The sequence below is a fragment of the Ostrea edulis genome, chromosome 2 (genome assembly GCF_947568905.1).
Source record: "Ostrea edulis chromosome 2, xbOstEdul1.1, whole genome shotgun sequence".
In the NCBI taxonomy this organism is placed as follows: Eukaryota; Metazoa; Mollusca; class Bivalvia; order Ostreida; family Ostreidae; genus Ostrea; species Ostrea edulis.
The window spans coordinates 25043039-25062900 of record NC_079165.1 but is presented as its reverse complement, the minus strand read 5'-3'; the positions used below and the strand labels follow the sequence as shown (position 1 = coordinate 25062900).

The following is a 19862-nucleotide window of genomic DNA, read 5'->3' as shown; positions in this document are numbered from 1 at the left end:
TATGCACTGTAAACATGTACATTGATGACTCTCCATTGTATTGTAAACAGTTATAGATCAGTGATGCACACACTTGTATAAACACCTGTACAGTATATTAATGAAATGCACTTTGTGTACATCAGTAACATACATTTTGTACATTAGAAGCCCTGTTTTATGATGAATAAGGCAGAATGACTTAAAAATATATTGTGTGATTTTTTGAGGTTTTGAAATATCATTCAGGAGTGATAATAAAAAGTGTTTAAGTAAAGGTAAAATTTATAAATAGATGTCTTATGAAGGGAATTTCATTAATAATTGAAATACGTTCGTGTCCGTTCCTGAATTATTATATGTCATGCTTTTTCTTGCATTTTAGGCCATGGTTGCCTGCTTAGAGTCTGGGAACTACATCCAAATACGCAATGCCCTGATTGTCTTGACAAAGGTGAGAGTTGGGGAAAACTGATTGTCCTCACCATGAAAATTATGGAAATTGGTGGTTATTCTCAAAATGGTAGAACTTAGAAAAATCTTTGTTGTCTTCACAAAGGTAAAAGTAAGGCAAAATTGTTGTTCTCACAATGGAATACTGGTTGTCCGTGAACAGCAGGCCAAATTTCTCACTTAAGTGAGCAGTGTATTAGGAGAAATATTTCTTACTTGAGGAGAAACTTCCAGATTGTAATATCTTCTCAACAAATTTTTTCCACAGCTTCTTTTTGACGGGGAATCACTATCCTTGATATATATCGTACACGATTTATGTTAAATAGATATTGCCAAACTATCCGAAGATACAGCAGTTTGGACAGGCCCTGGAAAGGCGGGTAGATAGGCTCCGACAAGACGAGAAAGGCAAAAGACCGGACATTTATGCTCTTGCCATGATGTAAGGCTTTGATTAATTGACAAAAGTTAGGAAATAACATCGGTGACTCAAAACAAATTTATCAGAACTTGCAGTAGATTGTAGATGCCATGAAAAAATTTAAAACTCAAAAAGTGGAAGTAAATGTAAAATGTACGTGCTTGTAGCCAGCTTATTATAGAAGAAAGGGTTTTAATTTTTCCTTATCTGTTTAAGGTACTCTGGTCAGCTGAAGGGAAAGAAGACCAGCTGGGTACAGGAAGCCATGTTCCACCACAAAGAGGTCAGATTGATGGTTTTATTAACAGCTTGTCATTTCTAGTATCAGTTTTGTAATTTCTGTTTTCAATATTTCATTACCTATGGTACATCATGTACTACAACACCAGTATCTATTAATCTGGGACTAAAACTTAAGTGACAACAAAACGCCATTCATACAGTGTCATGTATTTTCTCAAGACGTCGATACAAGCATGTGTAGAATGTATGTATGACAGTGGACTATTACTGTGTACAACAGAAACCGCTTTTCATTTCCTTTATGTAAGTTTTTAAGATTGGATCTCTGTCATAGAAACCAAGGTTCACAATATAAAAAAAAATGTTGTACTCTTACCAACCTGTCAAATCTGCCCTCACCCGATCATATTTCAGTACTTTGAAAAAATTTTGAAATTATTTTGGAGTAAATCAAACAATGAAATTTTTCAACTTTAAGCTGATAAATCTGTGAAAGTGGATGTTTAATAACACAACAGTCCATTAATTCACCTTCTGTGTTACAGTTGAAAGGAAAGAAGCTGGGAACGGGAGCCTCTAAAAATGAAAACAAAGCCAGTGGAGAAACAAAAACCTCCAATGGTGAGGGTAAGTGTCAAAACCTATCAGCATGAAATAACCCAGTTATGAGGGTAAGTATCAAAATCTATCAGCCTGAAATAACCTCAGTTATGAGGGTAAGTGTCAAAACCTATCAGGTACATGTATGAGGGTAAGTGTCAAAAGCATTCAGTAGAAACTAACCACCAATGGTGAGGGTAAGTATCAAAAGTTGTCAAGTTGTTAGCATAATAAAAAAATCCAATGTTGAGTGTGACATAATAACAGAAAGGTTAGTGTCAAAACCAGCTGAGGTAATTCTTATAGAAAAAAAGGGGGGGGGGGGGGTATTAGGAGAACAAATGTTACAATGATATGAGTAGGTGAAAGAACCAGTTCAGCAGAAAGGTAGTAAGTAATAATCGGTAAATGTACAGTATCAGACCATCCTGGTTACCATGGTTTCTAGTAAACATCCCAGGCAAGTTAAAAAAATTGATTAAAGTTTATAACAAAAAGTAAAGAAAAGATGTGATTGAAGAGGTATCGGTAACTTCGTACGCACTCTGCACTTGTTTTTATACATAATGAGGCTTTTGTAAACAACAGCAACAACATCCAATGTCGGGCTTCTGTATGTGTATTGATTGATTTATTGTTTTAATTATTTATTGCTTTATTTTTTTTATTTATTCATTGCTTTTATCGTTATATTTATATTCTTTTTCATTTATTGTTTCATTTATTTGTTGCTTTATTTTTTTATTGTTTTAATTTTTTAAATATATTTATTTACAGTGAAAGAGTCCTCCAGCAGCAAGGAGAAAAAGTCTGAAAAGAAGGAAAAATCTGAGGGAAAGTCTAAATCTGACAAAAAGGATGAAGACAAAAAAGACTCGGGCAGTGGGTAAGTAATGGTGGAAAGAGCAAGGAAGTCAATTAAATGCAACAGATTGAAAATGGAGTGGAACTGTACATAGGTAAATTTTTGTCACCATTGAGTAAAGTACATGTAGTCTCCGGGCTTATAGTGCAGACTGCTATTGTTCAGTAAAAACCTGGGCGCTCTTTACAGAATCTATAGGAAAACATAGAAGTATATAACAAGATTGAACAGGAAATTCAATTCTTTATGATGTAGAACAAAGAAACCCATCAAAGAAAAATCAAAAGACAAAGAAAAATCAAAAGAGGAGAAAACACAGCGTAAGGAGGAAAAGTCTGCCCATAAGGAGAAGTCCATTAAAAGAGAGCCGGAGGACGAGGGGGACAGAGGCCAGAACAAGGAAAACAAACGCTCACGAGAGGCGGAGAAACACACTGACAAGGTTAGAGCATTACAAAAATATGTGTAGGTAGCATTACAAAAATCTGTATGTGACATGACTCATGATTAACCAGAAGCATTTTGTATGTGACATGACTCATGATTTACCAGAAGCATTTTGTATGTGACATGAGTCATGATTGACCAGAAGCATTACAAAAGGGTGTGTATGTGACATGGAACTGTCACTACCTGTTTTAACGACTTAGTTCTGGCCGGGGTTCAAATCCCCGGACTTCCGCATGTGGGGCAAACACTCTACCTCTAGACCACCATGGCGGTCTTTCGAATTTTGAAGAGCACATTGTTTTTCATCTAGCATTGAAGAATGCATTTTGTTCCTTACATACTGTTGTAATCTGCCTCCTGGCTTTACATTGCTTGTTTTTATATGTAAATATTGATGAACTTCTGTAGTCTGAGGAGAAAATTCGGGTTAAAGAGGAACCCCAGGAATGGACAGAGAGAGAGGTGAAGGACAGAAAGGATGGTCATGACTGTGGCCATGGTGACGGGAAGATCAAGGAGGAGAGGCTAGAGAAGATCAAACTGAAAAGGACACACAGCCCATCTGAGGTCAAGGACAAGGAGCATAAAGACCACCGAGCAGAGAGGGCATCCAGCATCGGTTCCCAGGAAAGTCGAGGCTCCTGGAAAAGTCCAGAACAGTCATCAAAGTCACAGGACGAGAGAGGTATTGTCAGAGTGGATAGAGCTTAACAATGTACAGTACTAGTCAAAAATAACAAAGTCACAGGACGAGAGAGGTATTGACAGAATGGATATAGCTTAACAATGTACAGCACTAGCAAAAAATAACAAAGTCACAGGACGAGAGAGGTATTGTCAGAGTGGATAGAGCTTAACAATGTACAGTACTAGTCAAAAATAACAAAGTCACAGGACGAGAGAGGTATTGACAAAGTGGATAGAGCTTACCAATGTACAGTACTAGCCAAAAATAACAAGTCACAGGACGAGAGGGGTATTGTCAGAGTGGATAGAGCTTAACAATGTACAATACTAGTCAAAAATAACAAAGTCACAGGACGAGAGAGGTATTGTCAGAGTGGATAGAGCTTAACAATGTACAGTACTAGTCAAAAATAACAAAGTCACAGGACGAGAGGGGTATTGTCAGAGTGGATAGAGCTTAACAATGTACAGTACTAGTCAAAAATAACAAAGTCACAGGACGAGAGAGGTATTGACAAAGTGGATAGAGCTTAACAATGTACAGTACTAGCCAAAAATAACAAGTCACAGGACGAGAGGGGTATTGTCAGAGTGGATAGAGCTTAACAATGTACAGTACTAGTCAAAAATAACAAAGTCATAGGACGAGAGAGGTATTGACAAAGTGGATAGAGCTTAACAATGTACAGTATTAGTCAAAAATAGCAAAGTCACAGGACGAGAGAGGTATTGTCAGAGTGGATAGAGCTTAACAATGTACAGTACTAGTCAAAAATAACAAGTCACAGGACGAGAGAGGTATTGACAAAGTGGATAGAGCTTAATTAACAATGTACAGTACTAGCAAAAAATAACAAAGTCACAGGACGAGAGAGGTATTGTCAGAGTGGATAGAGCTTAACAATGTACAGTACTAGCCAAAAATAACAAGTCACAGGACGAGAGAGGTATTGTCAGAGTGGATAGAGCTTAACAATGTACAGTACTAGTAAAAAATAACAAAGTCACAGGACGAGAGAGGTATTGACAAAGTGGATAGAGCTTAACAATGTACAGTACTAGCCAAAAATAACAAAGTCACAGGACGAGAGAGGTATTGTCAGAGTGGATAGAGCTTAACAATGTACAGTACTAGCCAAAAATAACAAAGTCACAGGACGAGAGAGGTATTGACAGAGTGGATAGAGCTTAACAATGTACAGTACTAGCAAAGAATAACACTTTAGATTCAAATTGATGAGGAAGCATCCCCATAAAGTGTGAATTCGAGTTAGTTGAAGACTTACCTCAATATATCGCATAAAGTGAGTTGTAAAGCTTTACTCAGTATATCTCACAAAGTGAGTAGTTAGAGCACCTCAGAGGATGGGAACTTGCAATATTTCTAAATAAGATCTAAACTGCTGTAAATGTACATTTTTATGCACAGTACTTATTTCAACAAAGTCCACAGTCAGATAAAATCTGAGCAATTCCATACCAGTGGATTTAAAGTATGTAAGCTAATTTCATGTAAGCTATACGAAACCCAGCGGAATTTAGTACCCACAGACCAAACCAAAAATGGTAATCCGCAAAATCATGATTCCGTGGAATTAGATATGTCTCCAGTAGAAGAAAATTACACTGCAAAAACAAATTCATTAATGGTACATGTACAGTTATTCTTTTCTTTTCTTTTTTTCTTAGATACTAAACGTCGAAAGTTGGAAAGCAGTTCAGCTGCAGGGTCAAAGGTTAGTATGATGGAGGTCTACTCGTAATAATGGTGTCTTGTTGTGTACGGCTGAGAGAGGGGCACCTGCACTCACGGAAAACCAAGCAGTGTGTGGAATCGTCAGTATTAATCCCTTCAGTTTTTAAGTTTTAGGGTTCATGCCTGCCATTTTCAGGAAAGCGATGAGCCATGTTGAAGAGAAGATCATGTGATTAATTTTAGAAGAGATTTGCTGATATGGGATGAAATGGGTTATTGATGAGCTGTTGGAATGTCTGAAATTTAAATTTCAGTATTTTTGTCCTGTGGGCAAAATGAAATTTGTGTTGTATGTTAAGGGACTGAAATTATCAATTGGTATTGTGCAGAATTGGTAAAAAAAAAAAGAAAAAAAAAAAAGTACCAGTTTTCAAGAAGGAGTGATAACAGAGGACTTAATCAAAAAAATTGGAAGTCTTTGAATTGAATGTGGGCCAAATCTATACAAAACGAAGTTTCCCAATACATCTTGTCTCCGTCCAGTTACATGTATTGTCAGCCATTGTCCATCTGCACTCATATTTTGCCCAAGGCTGCATTCTTGCCCTTGAAGGGACTGCATTGTATTTATTTCTGCTTTTCCATAAGATCAAATTTATTATCCAATTTATTTTGGTCCAAACACAGAAGCTTGTGTAGGATTCTTAGTCACCAGCTGTAAGCCAGAAGTCATGCTTCAATTCCAGATCATATAATAAAAGTTTTGAGGACTGTTTCGTAAACACCAAAGAAATCAATGATGCATGAATTCAGGGTTCATCATGTCATGTCTTCCTAAGTGTGTTACTCCATGGTAGAAGACGGAAGAATTTGTTTGTTAGTTGCAATTATGTATAGCACCTGCCAGTGCCGATATTTATCGTATCTGTGAAACCAACTGCCAATCAGGAAATCCAGATGTGTCCTAGAAGATTTTTACCGCTGAGAGAGCTAATCCCCGGCTAGCTGAGTCCATTTCCATGATACCCAATGATGCTGCCCTTCTTTCAAATGTTGCTGATGTTTATTCCCTACAACGAAATAGAGGAGGGACTTCACAGCACCAGGTTTCATTATAGACTTGCCCTCTGTAGCAGTCTTCATCCATGCAGGGTCTCAACTTGCTGTAATTGACCTGGGATCACACTGATGAATTCTTAAATCCATTAAGAGTCGGATAAACACCTAGACAACGAGCGAATTCCTGTCAAAGTTTGTTTATTGTGCCTGTGATTCATCTGGCGAGTGAATTTAGGAGAAGTTCGGATTTCTAATGGAACCAACAAGAATATTGTGTTGTGAAAAAAATCACAAAAGTCTTTTTGTGTCTAGCATAATCTTTCATGAAGTGCCATATGAAAAAGCCTTATTCGATTTGAAATCCGCAGGGGAATACACCCTTTGTTGAAGTGCTGTGTTACAGAAATACTGACTAAATGTACATTTAGTATATGTCTCGATACTCTGTAAACTTTTTTTTTATGCCCCTGAGATCGAATATCGGGAGGGGGGGGGGGGGCATATTGTTTTTGTCCTGTCTGTCATTCTGTAATTTTTTCATTCTGTCATCCTGTCTGAAAATTTAACCTTGCTAATAACTTTTGAACAGTATGTGCTAGAGCTTTGATATTTCACATGAGTATTCCTTGTTACAAGACCTTTCCGTAGGTACCAACATTTTTTACCCTATTGACCTTGACCTTTGGAGTTTGACCTACTTTATAAAAACTTTAACCTTGCTAATAACTTTTGAACAGAAAGTGTTAGAGCTTTAATATTTCACACGAGTACTCCTTGTGGCAAGACCTTTCCATGGGTACTAAACCTTTTGACCTTGACATTTGAACTAGTCCTACTTTTAAAGATTTGACATTGGTCATAACTTCTAAATGGTAAATATTACAGCTTTCATATTTCACATGAGCATTTCTTTTGACAAGATCTTTCTACTGGTACCAAGATATTTGTCCTTGTGACCTTGGCCATCTTTGGAATTGACCATTATCGGGGGCATTTGTGTTTCACAAACACATCTTTTTTCTTTTTTTTGAAATTTTAGTTTTTTATGTAGCTTTACTACAAATGTAGATGATCTCACAGGGTAAAAATGGAAATCCATATTCTTTGTTTTGAAATAAATTTTCTCTTGTGAAGGACTTACTGAGTGGAGTATATTGTCTATGTTGAATGTCAAACTTGGATACGTGCTTTATGTGTTCACCTTTTTTTTGTGTACCATTTTGAGAATTCTAAATAGAGGCAGCAGCATCTTTCAGTGTTGAGTTCAGAATGAAACGGAGTGCATGTTTGATAAGACATGAAGTGCTAAACAATTAATTTGACAGTTTTATGGAAGATAAGGGGAGGGGTGGGGGTAAGAAAATTGTATTTTCATGTATTCATTTTTAAATGCAAAAGTTGTTTTACATGGTAATTATGTTGAAATGACATGGGAAAATGCTTGAAGATTGCATTGTTTTGTTATTGCTAAGAGCAGTTATATTTTACGTGTATGTGAATTTAAGCTTGTTATGTTTGGAGATTTTTTTTATTGATGTTCAGAAAGATGTTTTTGATTTCATTGTTTTCATACATGAACTGTATTTCTGTCATATCGGAGAATTTCATAAATTCTGTTTGTTAGCATCATAACTTTTATGTATACTGAATATTCTGCATAAAGTTTGTTATTATGATTTTGATATTCAGCCCATTTCTCGATTAGAAAATCTTTTGTGATAAGGATGAATTTTACTATATCAAGATTTACATACAAGCACAATTATGTGGTACTAATGTAAAGATCAGTACCGAAACACTGTAGAATGATTCGTTCGTGACAGTGATGCTAGAAATATGGGGGAGGGGGTGTGTTTTCAAGTTTTGCAGGCAAAAACGCAATACCTGGATTTGGAGGGGAAATGCAATATCTGAATGGTGCAGTAAATTTCTGTTTAAAAGTTAATCAATTTGCTTTTATGGGGTGGAGCTGACGATTGAGTTACATTATATATTCTAAACCTTATGTATTTCTGATCACAGTACCCTATGGGGGTTAGGATTGGAAAGCAGTTGCTTTGTTGACAACAGCACGTTACACAATTGGTGATATTTTTAGGGGGTAAGGGCATTACTGACAACAGCACGTTACACAATTGGTGATATTTTTAGGGGGTAAGGGCATTACTGACAACAGCACGTTACACAATTGGTGATATTTTTAGGGGGTAAGGGCATTACTGACAACAGCACGTTACACAATTGGTGATATTTTTAGGGGGTAAGGGCATTACTGACAACAGCACGTTACACAATTGGTGATATTTTTAGGGGGTAAGGGCATTACTGACAACAGCACGTTACACAGTCGGTGAGATTTTTAGAGAGAGGGGACATTGCTGACAACAGCACGTTACACATTCAGTGAGATTTTTAGGGGGTGGGGACATTGTAGCTGCATGAGAAGATGAGTGGTGCACATAGGTGGCTGGTGGCGCCTGGTGACTGATGGTGCCAGAAGACACCTGGATGTTTTGTTTTGATTTATTTTTCTTCTTCACCAGGACCGGGACCACAGTGAAACTCGGGACCACCATAAGAAGGTAAGGTCAGATCATGGGTCAGAGTTCAAGTATTAACTGTTCAAGGGAGGCCTGTGCATTCAGTAGACCCTCCAGACATCTGGATATGCTTGATACTTCTGTTATAGTGTACCCAAGTTCAGTGAATAAAACAAGTATAGGCTTTTGACTTGGATATATGAATCATCTAGATTGTCACAAAATATTTCATTTTTAGCTCACCTGAGCTGAAAGCTGGTTCTCTGTCTGTCCGTCTGTCTGTAAACTTTTCATACTTTTGACTTCTTCTCCAGAACCACTTGACCAATTTCAACCAGACTTGGTACAAATCATCCTTGGGTGAAGGGGATTAAAGCTTTTCAAATAAAGGACAATGCCCTCTTCAGAGGGGAGATAATAACGAAAATGCAAAAATAGGGTGGGGTCATTTAAAAATCTTCTCAAGAACTACTGAGCCAGAAAAGCTGAAATTTACATGAAAGCTTCTTGACATATTGAAGATTTAAGTTTGTTAAAATCATGATCCCCATGGGTGTGTTGAGGCCACAATAGGGAATCAAATTTGTACGTGCGAATATATTGGGAAAATCTTTAAAAGTCTTCTCAAAAACCACTGGGCCATAAGAGTGGAGATTTACCTGAAAGCTTCTTGGTATAAAGCAAATTCAAGTTTGTTCAGATCATGGTCACTGGGGGTAGGATGGGGCCAAAATAGGGGATTAAAGTTTTACATAGAAATATATAGGGAAATTCTTTTTAAAAAATTCTTCTCAAGAACTGCCGAGCCAGAAAAGTTTTTATTTGCATGAAAGCTTCCTGATGTAGTCCAGATTCAATTTTTGTTAAAACCATGGTCCCCGGGGGAAGGGTGGGGCCACAATAGGGGATCAAAGTTTTACATACAAATTCATAGGGAAAGTCTTTAAAGGTCTTCTTCTCAAGAACCACTGGACCAGGAAAGTTTATACTTGCATGAAAGCTTCCTGACATAGTGCAGATTCAAGTTTGTATAAAAAAAATCATGGTCCCAGGGGATAGGTTGGGGCCACAAGAAGGATCAAAGTTTTACATGCGAATATGTAGGGAAAATCTTTAAATATAGGCCAAGGTTACTCAGGTGAGCAATGTGGCCAATGGGCCTCTTGTTAAAAAAAATCCAATTGCCTCCTGAAATATCTGAGAAAAAAAACTTTTGACCTAGCTATTTTACTCGGAATGAGCTTGGGCCAGCTGAGCCCCACATTGGATGCATTCATATACCCCACAGTGATAATACAAACCACCCTAAATTTACATTCACTGAATTTTTTATATTTGTTTTGAAATTGATATTTCATCATAGACAATGAATACATGTTTGTTGCAAACTAGTTGAAATCTGGTTTTTTAGTACCACCTGTCTGCGTAATAATTATTACCCAATATGGCACGTGGTCAATGTCAAAGGGTGTATTGGCTGTTCTGTTTAACACAATGACTGGGTCAATGATAAATATTTTAGTACTTAAATGTAGTTTTAAAAATATATAAACTCTGTTGTTTCATCGAGTGATGAAAGAAACAATCGTCACAGAAAAAACTGTTAATGCTGGTTATGATTTTTTTTTTCTGCACTGCTAGTTACCTTCATCACCCGATAAAACAACAAAGAAAGACATTTTATTAGCTGAAGGCTCAAGTGAGCTTTTCTGATCAAAATTTGTCTGTTGCTGGCGAAAACTTTTCTTATTTTCATCTTCTCCAGAACCACTGGGCCAATTTCAACCAAACTCGACACAAAACATCCTTTGGTGAAGGACTTGCCACTGTGTTTAAAGGAAGGGTCATTCCCCTTTAAAGGGGAGATGATCACAGAAACAGGGTGGGGTGATTTAAAAATCTTTCTTGAGAACCATTGGGCCAAAGGAGCTGAAATTTACATGAAAGGTTCCTGACCTAGTGCAGATTCAAGTTTTTAAAAATGATGACCCCGGGGATGGGATGAGGCCACAAAAGAGGATAAAAGTTTTACATGCAAATATAGAGGGAAAATATTTAAAGATCTTCTCAAGCCCACTGGGCTAGGGAAGTAGAAATTTACATGAAAGCATTCTGACATTGTGCAGATTCAAGTTTGTTAAAATCATGGTCCCCAGGGTTAGGATGGGGCCACAATAGGATATCCAAGTTTTACATAGAAATATTTAGGAAAAATCATTAAAAATCACTGGGCCAGAAAATGTTACATTGACATGAAAGCTTCCTGACAGTTCAGATTGAAGTTTGTTAAAATCATTGCCCCAAGGGGTAGGATGGGGCTACAATAGGAGATCAAAGTTTTACATACTGATATACAGAGAAAATCTTTGAAATTTTTCTCAAGAACCATTGGGCCAGAGAAGTTGACATTTACATGAAAGATTTCTGACGTAGTGCAGATTCAAGTTTGCAAAAGTCATGGCCCCCGGGGGTAGGTTGGGGCCACAAAAGGGACCAAAGTTTTACATATGAATATATTATATGGAAAATCTTTAAATATGGGCCAAGGTGACTCAGGTGATCGATGTGACCCATGGGCCTCTTGTTTAAGTAACATCACAAAGATATTTACATAACCCCACAGTGATTGTATACATGCACATAATCCAGTAGTAGTGATAACCCCGCAATGTCTATTTACACCGGTGAACCCCACAGTGATAACCCCACAATGTCTATTTACACCGGTGAACCCCACAGTGATAACCCCACACTGTCTATTTACACCGGTGAACCCCACAGTGATAACCCCACAATGTCTATTTACACCGGTGAACCCCACAGTGATAACCCCACAATGTCTATTTACACCGGTGAACCCCACAGTGATAACCCCACAATGTCTATTTACACCGGTGAACCCCACAGTGATAACCCCACAATGTCTATTTACACCGGTGATCGGTGCAGGGTTTTTTAAAGGTCTTGATTTCAAGGGCCAGGGCCTTTCCAATTGAGAAAAATAGTGACATTTGCTTGAAATTGGGAAAAATGTTTCATACAAAGAAATAGGGGGAAACCCAATTCAGAGTGTGTTAAGGTATAATTGGGCTCCTTCCGACTTTCAATTTGGTCAAAGCTTCCTCATTCAAATAAGCAGAGGCCAAAAAATTAGGTATACTTAAGACTTTTGAAGCAAAAATTATAATCTGTAGGCCTTTGAAGAAGCTTTATGAACGATTTGGCTACCCTGCTTGATTTGTTTTCATTGTTTGGGGATTTCAAAGCAAAAATTGGGGAAAATACCGGCTTTTTAACATTGGGAATGGGTCCTTATTTTGGCCCCCTACAGACTCTTAAAAAATCCCTGTGGTGATACTCCTGACATATCATACTGTCCCATTATTAAACGATTTCATAGACATGGAAACCTCAGTGTGCTGCGTGTGTTTTACATCCCAGAATGCTTCACTCATTGAGGTCTAACCAACTGAAGGTGGAATGTAACCTAGCTGTGATGGTTCTTTATTTGTGCCAACGCTTGTAATGACACAGGATCTCAATTTTAAGGTCATCCGAAAGATTTCAGACTCTCACTTTTGAATGCTGCACCTTTGGTGAAGGATGTCACCTATTCTCTCCCGGCCAAGGCAGGGGTCATTCTGTCACGGCCAAGGCAGGGGTCATTCTGTCATGGCCAAGGCAGGGGCTCATTCTGACGCGGCCAAGGCAGGGGTCATTCTGTCATGGCCAAGGCAGGGGCTCATTCTGACGCGGCCAAGGCAGGGGTCATTCTGTCACCGGCAACGCGGGGCTCATTCTGACACTGCTAAGGTGGGGATCATTCTGATGCTGCCAAGGCAGGGCTCACTCTGACGCGGCCAAGGCGGGGCTTACTCCGACATGGTCAAGGTGGGGATCATTCTGACAAGGCCAAGGTGGGGATCATTCTGACATGGTCAAGGTGGGGATCGTTCTGACATGGTCAAGGTGGGGATCATTCTGACACGGTCAAGGCAGGGATCATTCTGACAAGGCCAAGGTGGGGCTCAATGACTTGTGACTTGGCTCAAGTCATGAGAAAATTATATCCTCTGAAGCCCCCTGACGAGTATCAAAAACTAACCCCCATGGTAGAATATGTATATCAACTGTCAGAGTTTGTCCATCCCCTAAATTTGTAATGGAGGGACATTAAAAGTTTGTACATAGCATTAAGATAACCTGTGGCATTATGGTGTATTATTACTCAAGTTCTGCATTCATTTCTCAATCCTAGCAGACAGATCAAACCTAAATTGACTCATGTAAGTAATGACTTTCAACAAGCGTCCATCAGTATAAGTAAAACTAGAGGTCTTTTGGATGTGACCTTAAAATCAGGGGTCCTTGTTTCACAGTAGATGTCTGCATAATGACAAACCCTCACTGCTATGACCTTAAGCGCCTTGCATAGGTCAAATTTGTGGCACTTCACTGAATAGCTTACATTTGGTGATGTCTTTTAATTGAATGAAAATTTATTGAATAGGACATAAAACAAATTACAGGGTAAAAAAAATTCAAATTTATGTCTTAGGTTTAATTTTGTATTGGAAAGGCATTAAAAGCTTGTACATGTACTTAGCAACAATGTTTTTGTTGGAAAGATTCAAGGTCATTTTAAAAGTTTGAAATATTTGTCGGGGTCATACCTTTGCTATAGAGAGTTATCGTAAGTTCATACCCAACACAAAGGCTGCTATGGCCAGGTCATTTGGTCAAGGTTGAAAGTAACAAAGAAAGCAGTTTGAAATTTTTATACAGGCTGTAACTTTGTATGGAAAAGACCCATGCATGATCTTGGCACAAAGGTTGCTTACGGCTAGATGGTGTTTGGTACCACTGGCGAGATCCTAACTCAGTTTGCCCAAATTTTATTGTCCCTGTATACCTCCCTGTCATTTTCTTCCACGTAAAAATGGACCACATTAGATTACAAATAAAAACTTGTTCTGAGCCCCCTGTCACGAAGAAATCTGACATTTTTCCATTTTGTTATAATGACTGTGTATGGTTATAATGACTTGTGTAGTGTTATATCGACTTGCCTATTGTTATATCGACTTGTCTATTGTTATATCGACTTGTATATGTTGTACAGAGTCCATCTAATGAGAGAGAACGAGAAAGGAAGGACAGGAAAAGGATGAGTCTGGTAAGGAATTGAAGATGGATTTTTGTTTGTTGTTCTATCTCCCATACATGTAGAGAAAGCACCAGCGGCGAAGATCCACAAATAGCTGTAGCATTTCAATTTGTTCCGTGAAATTGTAATTTAAAAATATTTTAATATTCAAAAGCAGTGAATTGTGTGTTATTGACAATATTTTAACATACAAAAGCAGTGAATTGTGTGTTATCGACAATATTTTAACATACAAAAGCAAGCTGCAATGAATTGGATGTGAAAGCTGTGGATTGTCACTAATATACAAGTTTTGAGATGAGACCAAGTTATTTCCCTTTAGAAAACTCGTACACAGTAAAATGCAAAATCATTTGTTGACATGGAATAAGGGGAAAATGCCCATCACTACATTATATAAGGATATAACAAAAGTGAATGTACACATGAAGTTTCTCGTACACGGTTTCAGCACCCAAATTTGATTGATATGCAAACAGGGATGTGATGTTTTCCTCTTTTCAGAGGAAATCCTCTGATTGGCTCAATTTTTCGAAAAAATGAAACACTGGAAATGATCTAAGTGACTGAAAATGATACTTTTCCAGTTAGGGTGAGGTGTTTTCCTCCCTTTTTTACCAGTTTTCCTCTGATTTCTGAGGAATTCAGTCACAACCCTGATAAACCAAGTGTGTAATAAGTATTCAAGGAATAAATGAACACATGAAATTTACCAAATCTAAGTTATTACTTGCAAATATGACGTTTACATGTTATCATTTTAGTGAATTTCTTTTATGATAATTTGTATTTTAAATTTGCAACTTTAAACAGAAGCCACTTTTCTTATTTTTCATCGTCTTCCTCACAGACTGTACAGGGTTTGATATTAACTTTTTTGGGCACTAGACCAATCGGGCTACTTAAAATGATTTTTGCTAGACCTGACCTTACATCCACTAGCCCTGACCAACGTTCCAGAAAAAAATCTTATAAGATTCTCCATATCTAAATACATGTACTTAATTTTAATGAAAAACGTTAAGTTTGAACTAAAATGCATTTAATTGTCTCAAAAAAATCTTTAATCTCGTCCTTCAATTTGATGCTTTTACTTTCAACCCTATTTTCAGTTTCTTTAAATTTTTACCGGCACGGAAATTCTTTAATCCATTTAGAATAAATTGACCTCAATTTTTTTTAAAATTTCTATTTCATAAGCCCTGCTTTGTTTCTTCCCAACGTTTTCCTTTTTTTCTTTCTTGAGACATCTTTTGCTTTCATTGAGGACGAACTTTCGTATTTGATTATATAGACATTCCCGCACATATGTTTAATAAACACTTTCTTATATTCAGTTCAAATGAACTGTTTTGGTGTTTTTTTTTAATGAAAATGAATTCAATAATTCTATTTAACGAAAACAAAACTTTACACACATTAACAATGTGTAGATGTCGTAGAACATCACTTACGACCGCGACTTATTAGAACTAAAGATAGAGATTATGTCATCATGCAGTTCAAAATTGCTCGCAAACTCTTTACAGTTATTTTTTTATGAATAAAATATCTTATGATTGAAAGTAAAGTTTCTTAAATTTGTTTATATTTTTAACACGACCAGTCGGACTAGTAAATAAACATTTTACCAGACCGGACCTATCATTTAGTAGTCTCGGTCGGTCGGACGTGCCTTAGTGTCAAACCCTGCTGTAGGTGCACTCTTTCAAAGTAGAACTAGATGCACCTCCTACACAGAAGAGCTCTCATCTCGAAACTTGTGTATTCATGAAGTTCATGTTATGTTCAAGGCTGCATACAAAAGTGACAGTGTGTATATAAAGCAGTGATAATAGAGGTGTTTAAAAATGTGTGTAGGGACTTGCTTGGAAGAGCAAACTTAATCATGTAGTCCCATCAGTTTGTCTTGATGGCTGTTTGAATGTAACACTGTGGATTCTGTATGATATTTGAGTTATAGCAATGAAACTTCACATGAATAGTCTCCATGAGTTAAAGAAGACCCCTATCGTTTATTGTACAAAGGTAAATTTCTGCCAATTACATAACCTAAAATCTGTTTGGGATGCTGTCTCAATACTAAATCTGTTACATTTGTAGTATGTTATCCCAATACTAAAATATGTACCAGATGGTATCTCAATACTAAACCTTGTTCCAAATGGTGTTTCAATACTAAAATCTGTTCCAGATGGTATCTTAATGCTAAAATCTGTTCCAGATGCTATCTCCACATTAAAATCTGTTCCAGATGCTATCTCCACATTAAAATCTGTTCCAGGTGGTATCTCCACACTAAAATCTGTTCCAGATGCTATCTCAATGCTAAAATATGTTCCAGATGCTATCTCCACACTATTTTGAGCTTTGCTTGAATAGTCTTTATCCCAAAAGAATGATACGGTACCTAGTAATTTTTGGGGTCAAAAGTGCAAAGGTGAAGAACACACATCTTTGTTAGAAATGGTTTTTGAATGATTACTAGTATCTCAAATGCTTTTAGAGCTACAGATTGATTGATTGTTTTTATGTCTCGTCTAGAATTTTTCACTCATATTGAGACGTCACCAGCTGTAGGTGAAGTACCACAAATTTACACCCAAGACCTGTGATTCTCACGAGCGTTTGTCGAAGGAGCAATCACTACCTATTTTAACATCTTAGGTTTTATGCGGTCATGGCACGAGCAGGGCTCGAACTCACAACCTCCCAGTTACGAAGCGAATGCTTTACCATTGAGCTTTGAGCTACAGCAACGAAGCCTCATAGGAAGAGTTAAAGGAATGGTATCCAGGTGATATCTCGGAATTCTGATGGAGCTTTGGCAATAAAACTTCACATGAGTAATCTTTATTACAAAAAGATGACCCCTGTTCATTTAAAGTCAAAAGCTTAATATAGTAATTGGTGATTTCCATAGATATCGAGAATATAATTTGAGCTAGTTGAAAGTAACTCCATACTCGCAGTTTTATCTGATACAAGTTTAAAAAGTGTATTTATTTCCATTCATTAAGAGTTAAAACTAACAAATTATCAAATAAAATACATAGGTCATCACACTTTTTAAGATGCAAGACATACATGTACATAAACAGAATCATGTATTGCTGTCAGAAAATTGAAATTTTCCTTAAACAATGTTATCAAAATGTCATACTGGTTATGATGGTATTATAGCATTCATATCAATTTCATGAAACTATCTTCTCTGAAATATACAAAATGTCTGTAAAAATAAAGGAAATCTATAGCATTATAGATTTGATAAAGAAATCGATAAAAACAGAGTTATTGCCCTTGGATTCAATATTTTAAAACGTATCGTTGATTATTCATCTATAACTTAGACTTTGAAATAGTTTATTTTTAACAAGATTTTTACAATACCTATTGGAAAAGACTTCAACAAAATTTATGTTCTTATCATGCTTAAATCTAAAATCATTGATTTTGCAAATTCTGATGACATCACAGAAGGGTGGAATTACTTTAAATAATAGAATATCTCAAAAGGATGCTCCTATATTCGTTAGATCAAAAGGTCAATTCCATCAGTGAAGTAGTTAACGAATGGTCTTTGTATACCAACTCTTATATTGCAATAAAGCTTTAGAAGGAAAGTCTATATGAAATGTTTCTCCAATCTAAAAATAACAAGTCAGATAATTTTATCTTTAATTAATTGATTGATTGTATATTGTTTAACGTCCCTCGAGAGAATCTTTCACTCATGGAGACGCCACTGTTGCCGGTGAAGGGCTGTAAAATTTAGGCCTATGCTCAGCGTTTACGGCCATTGAGCAGGGAGGGATCTTTATCATGCCACACCCGCTGTAACACGGGTTATCATCACATCAGTTTTTATGGTCTCATCCGAAGGACTGCCCCATTTAGTCACCTCTTATGCCAAGCAAGGGGTACTAAGGACCTTATCTAACCCAGAACACCAAAGGAAATTTGATTGTTGGTATAGTGTTACCATACAGCATGTAAGGGAACTCAATGTTTCATTTAGTAACTGTTGTCTGTTAATGTTTGCAAAGAACCAAAATCTTATCAAACTATTTAATAGTCTAAACAAAGAATCTCCTACATTGTAATTTGGAATCCAGGCCATGTTTTACGAAAGAATTATTGACTAAGACCAAAATCTTATTTTGCAATTTATTTTATTCTTTACAATGATTGAATTGTCATTTTAATGTGAATAAGAATTGAGTTATATAAGTATAATCTCACAAAATGAAGTTGATGAGTTTTTAGAACTATGTAACGTTTTTTGTCTTAGTCGTAAGTTGTTTTCTAAAGCAGAGCCCAGAACCTTACATCCGACAGCATCCTCCAGAATTGTAACCATGTGAAAGAAATCTTAAATTGATTAAGCTGCAGATGCCCCCCCCCCCCACACCCACACACACACACACACACACACACACTATGAGACCAGGCCTGGAGGTTATAAAACTTACCGTACTCGTACCCAAACTCTGTCATGATTGTTTTGAGTACAACTCTGAGCAAGCTTCGAAGCATATTCGAAAAATCTTGAGCATGTACTCCATTTGAGAATGATTGTATAAAAGTTTTATAACCTTCACTTTTGAGCATGAGTGCATGAGTACAATTTAGAGCACGGAGTTTGAGTATGAAAACATGCTCAAAAAAGTTGTACAACCTCCAGGCCAGGACATATTGTTTCCTGCCAGCCATGTTGGTCAATGATTGAGTTGTCCAACTGGTAACTTGAGATTTTGAACCCTTTACATTGTATGTTTTAAACTGCTATAGCAGCCAGCTCATTGAGGTCAACAATGGAGGTTGAAAGGTCAAAGTTCACGGGGTGTATTTAGCATTCAATTGATTCCTAGAGAACTCTCTCAACTCTGTATAGGGGAGTAATTTCACGGTTTTTCTTATTTAAATACAGTAGCGAGTTCATGAGTTAGCGGATTTGTGTCACTAAAAAAAATACCCCTTTCCATTGTATTGTTTAACACACATCGTGTTGTATTAAAGATAGACAACTCCATATTTTCCCCTGTCGATAAGCCACTGTGTAAGTGATCTGTATTCAGTTTAGTAATTAAACAGTGCTTCAATGAAAGGTGAAGATAACGAACAGTGATCAATCTCATAACTCCTATGAGCAATACAAAATAGATAGTTGGGCAAACGCGGACCCCTGGACACACCAGGGGTGGGATCAGGTGCCTAGGAGTAAGCATCCCTTGTCGACCGGTCACACCCGATGTGAGCCCTTTATCCTGATCAGGTAAACAGAAGTTATCCGTAGTCAAAATCAGTGTGCCAAGAAACGGCCTAACAATTGATATGAAACACGTCAGACAGCATTTGACCCAACCTACGAGAACATTCAGCAGTTTTGGAGAAGAATTAAAAGAGGCATTAATTCAGTTGTCCATCCGTGCTGGTTTAGTGTTAGTTTATCATGTTCATGTCAATGATATTGAGAAACGTTTTTATTTTGTCCTGTAAAGTTCAAAACGACATACAAAAATTGAAGAAATAAAAGCATAAGGTACACAAACATATTCACAAGTTATCAGGTGATTAATCCCCAGGGTACATATATATGTAAGGGTTTGTCTAAACCGTGAATATAGCGAATATTTTCACCGCGAGTTATTTTCCTCCTATACAGTAGTCATCAAAATTGATTGTGGATCATTGAT

The 19862-nt window shown here is 37.1% G+C and overlaps 1 protein-coding gene across 3 annotated transcripts in view; it reads left to right on the top strand.

Annotated features, from left to right (window-relative positions):
- The window catches only part of LOC125678067 (THO complex subunit 2-like), a 54112-nt gene that overhangs the window by 29513 nt on the left and 4737 nt on the right, over positions 1-19862 (top strand). Inside the window, exons 28-37 of one of the 3 annotated variants that reach the window (XM_056156496.1) lie at positions 365-433; positions 762-877; positions 1073-1139; positions 1645-1726; positions 2477-2585; positions 2820-3006; positions 3423-3699; positions 5391-5437; positions 9000-9038; positions 14119-14172. In XM_056156496.1, coding sequence (XP_056012471.1) covers positions 365-433; positions 762-877; positions 1073-1139; positions 1645-1726; positions 2477-2585; positions 2820-3006; positions 3423-3699; positions 5391-5437; positions 9000-9038; positions 14119-14172 — 1047 coding nt within the window. Of the gene's footprint in view, positions 1-364; positions 434-761; positions 878-1072; positions 1140-1644; positions 1727-2476; positions 2586-2819; positions 3007-3422; positions 3700-5390; positions 5438-8999; positions 9039-12545; positions 14173-19862 lie in introns of those variants that run through there. The other 2 variants (XM_056156498.1, XM_056156497.1) reach the window with 2 other exon arrangements.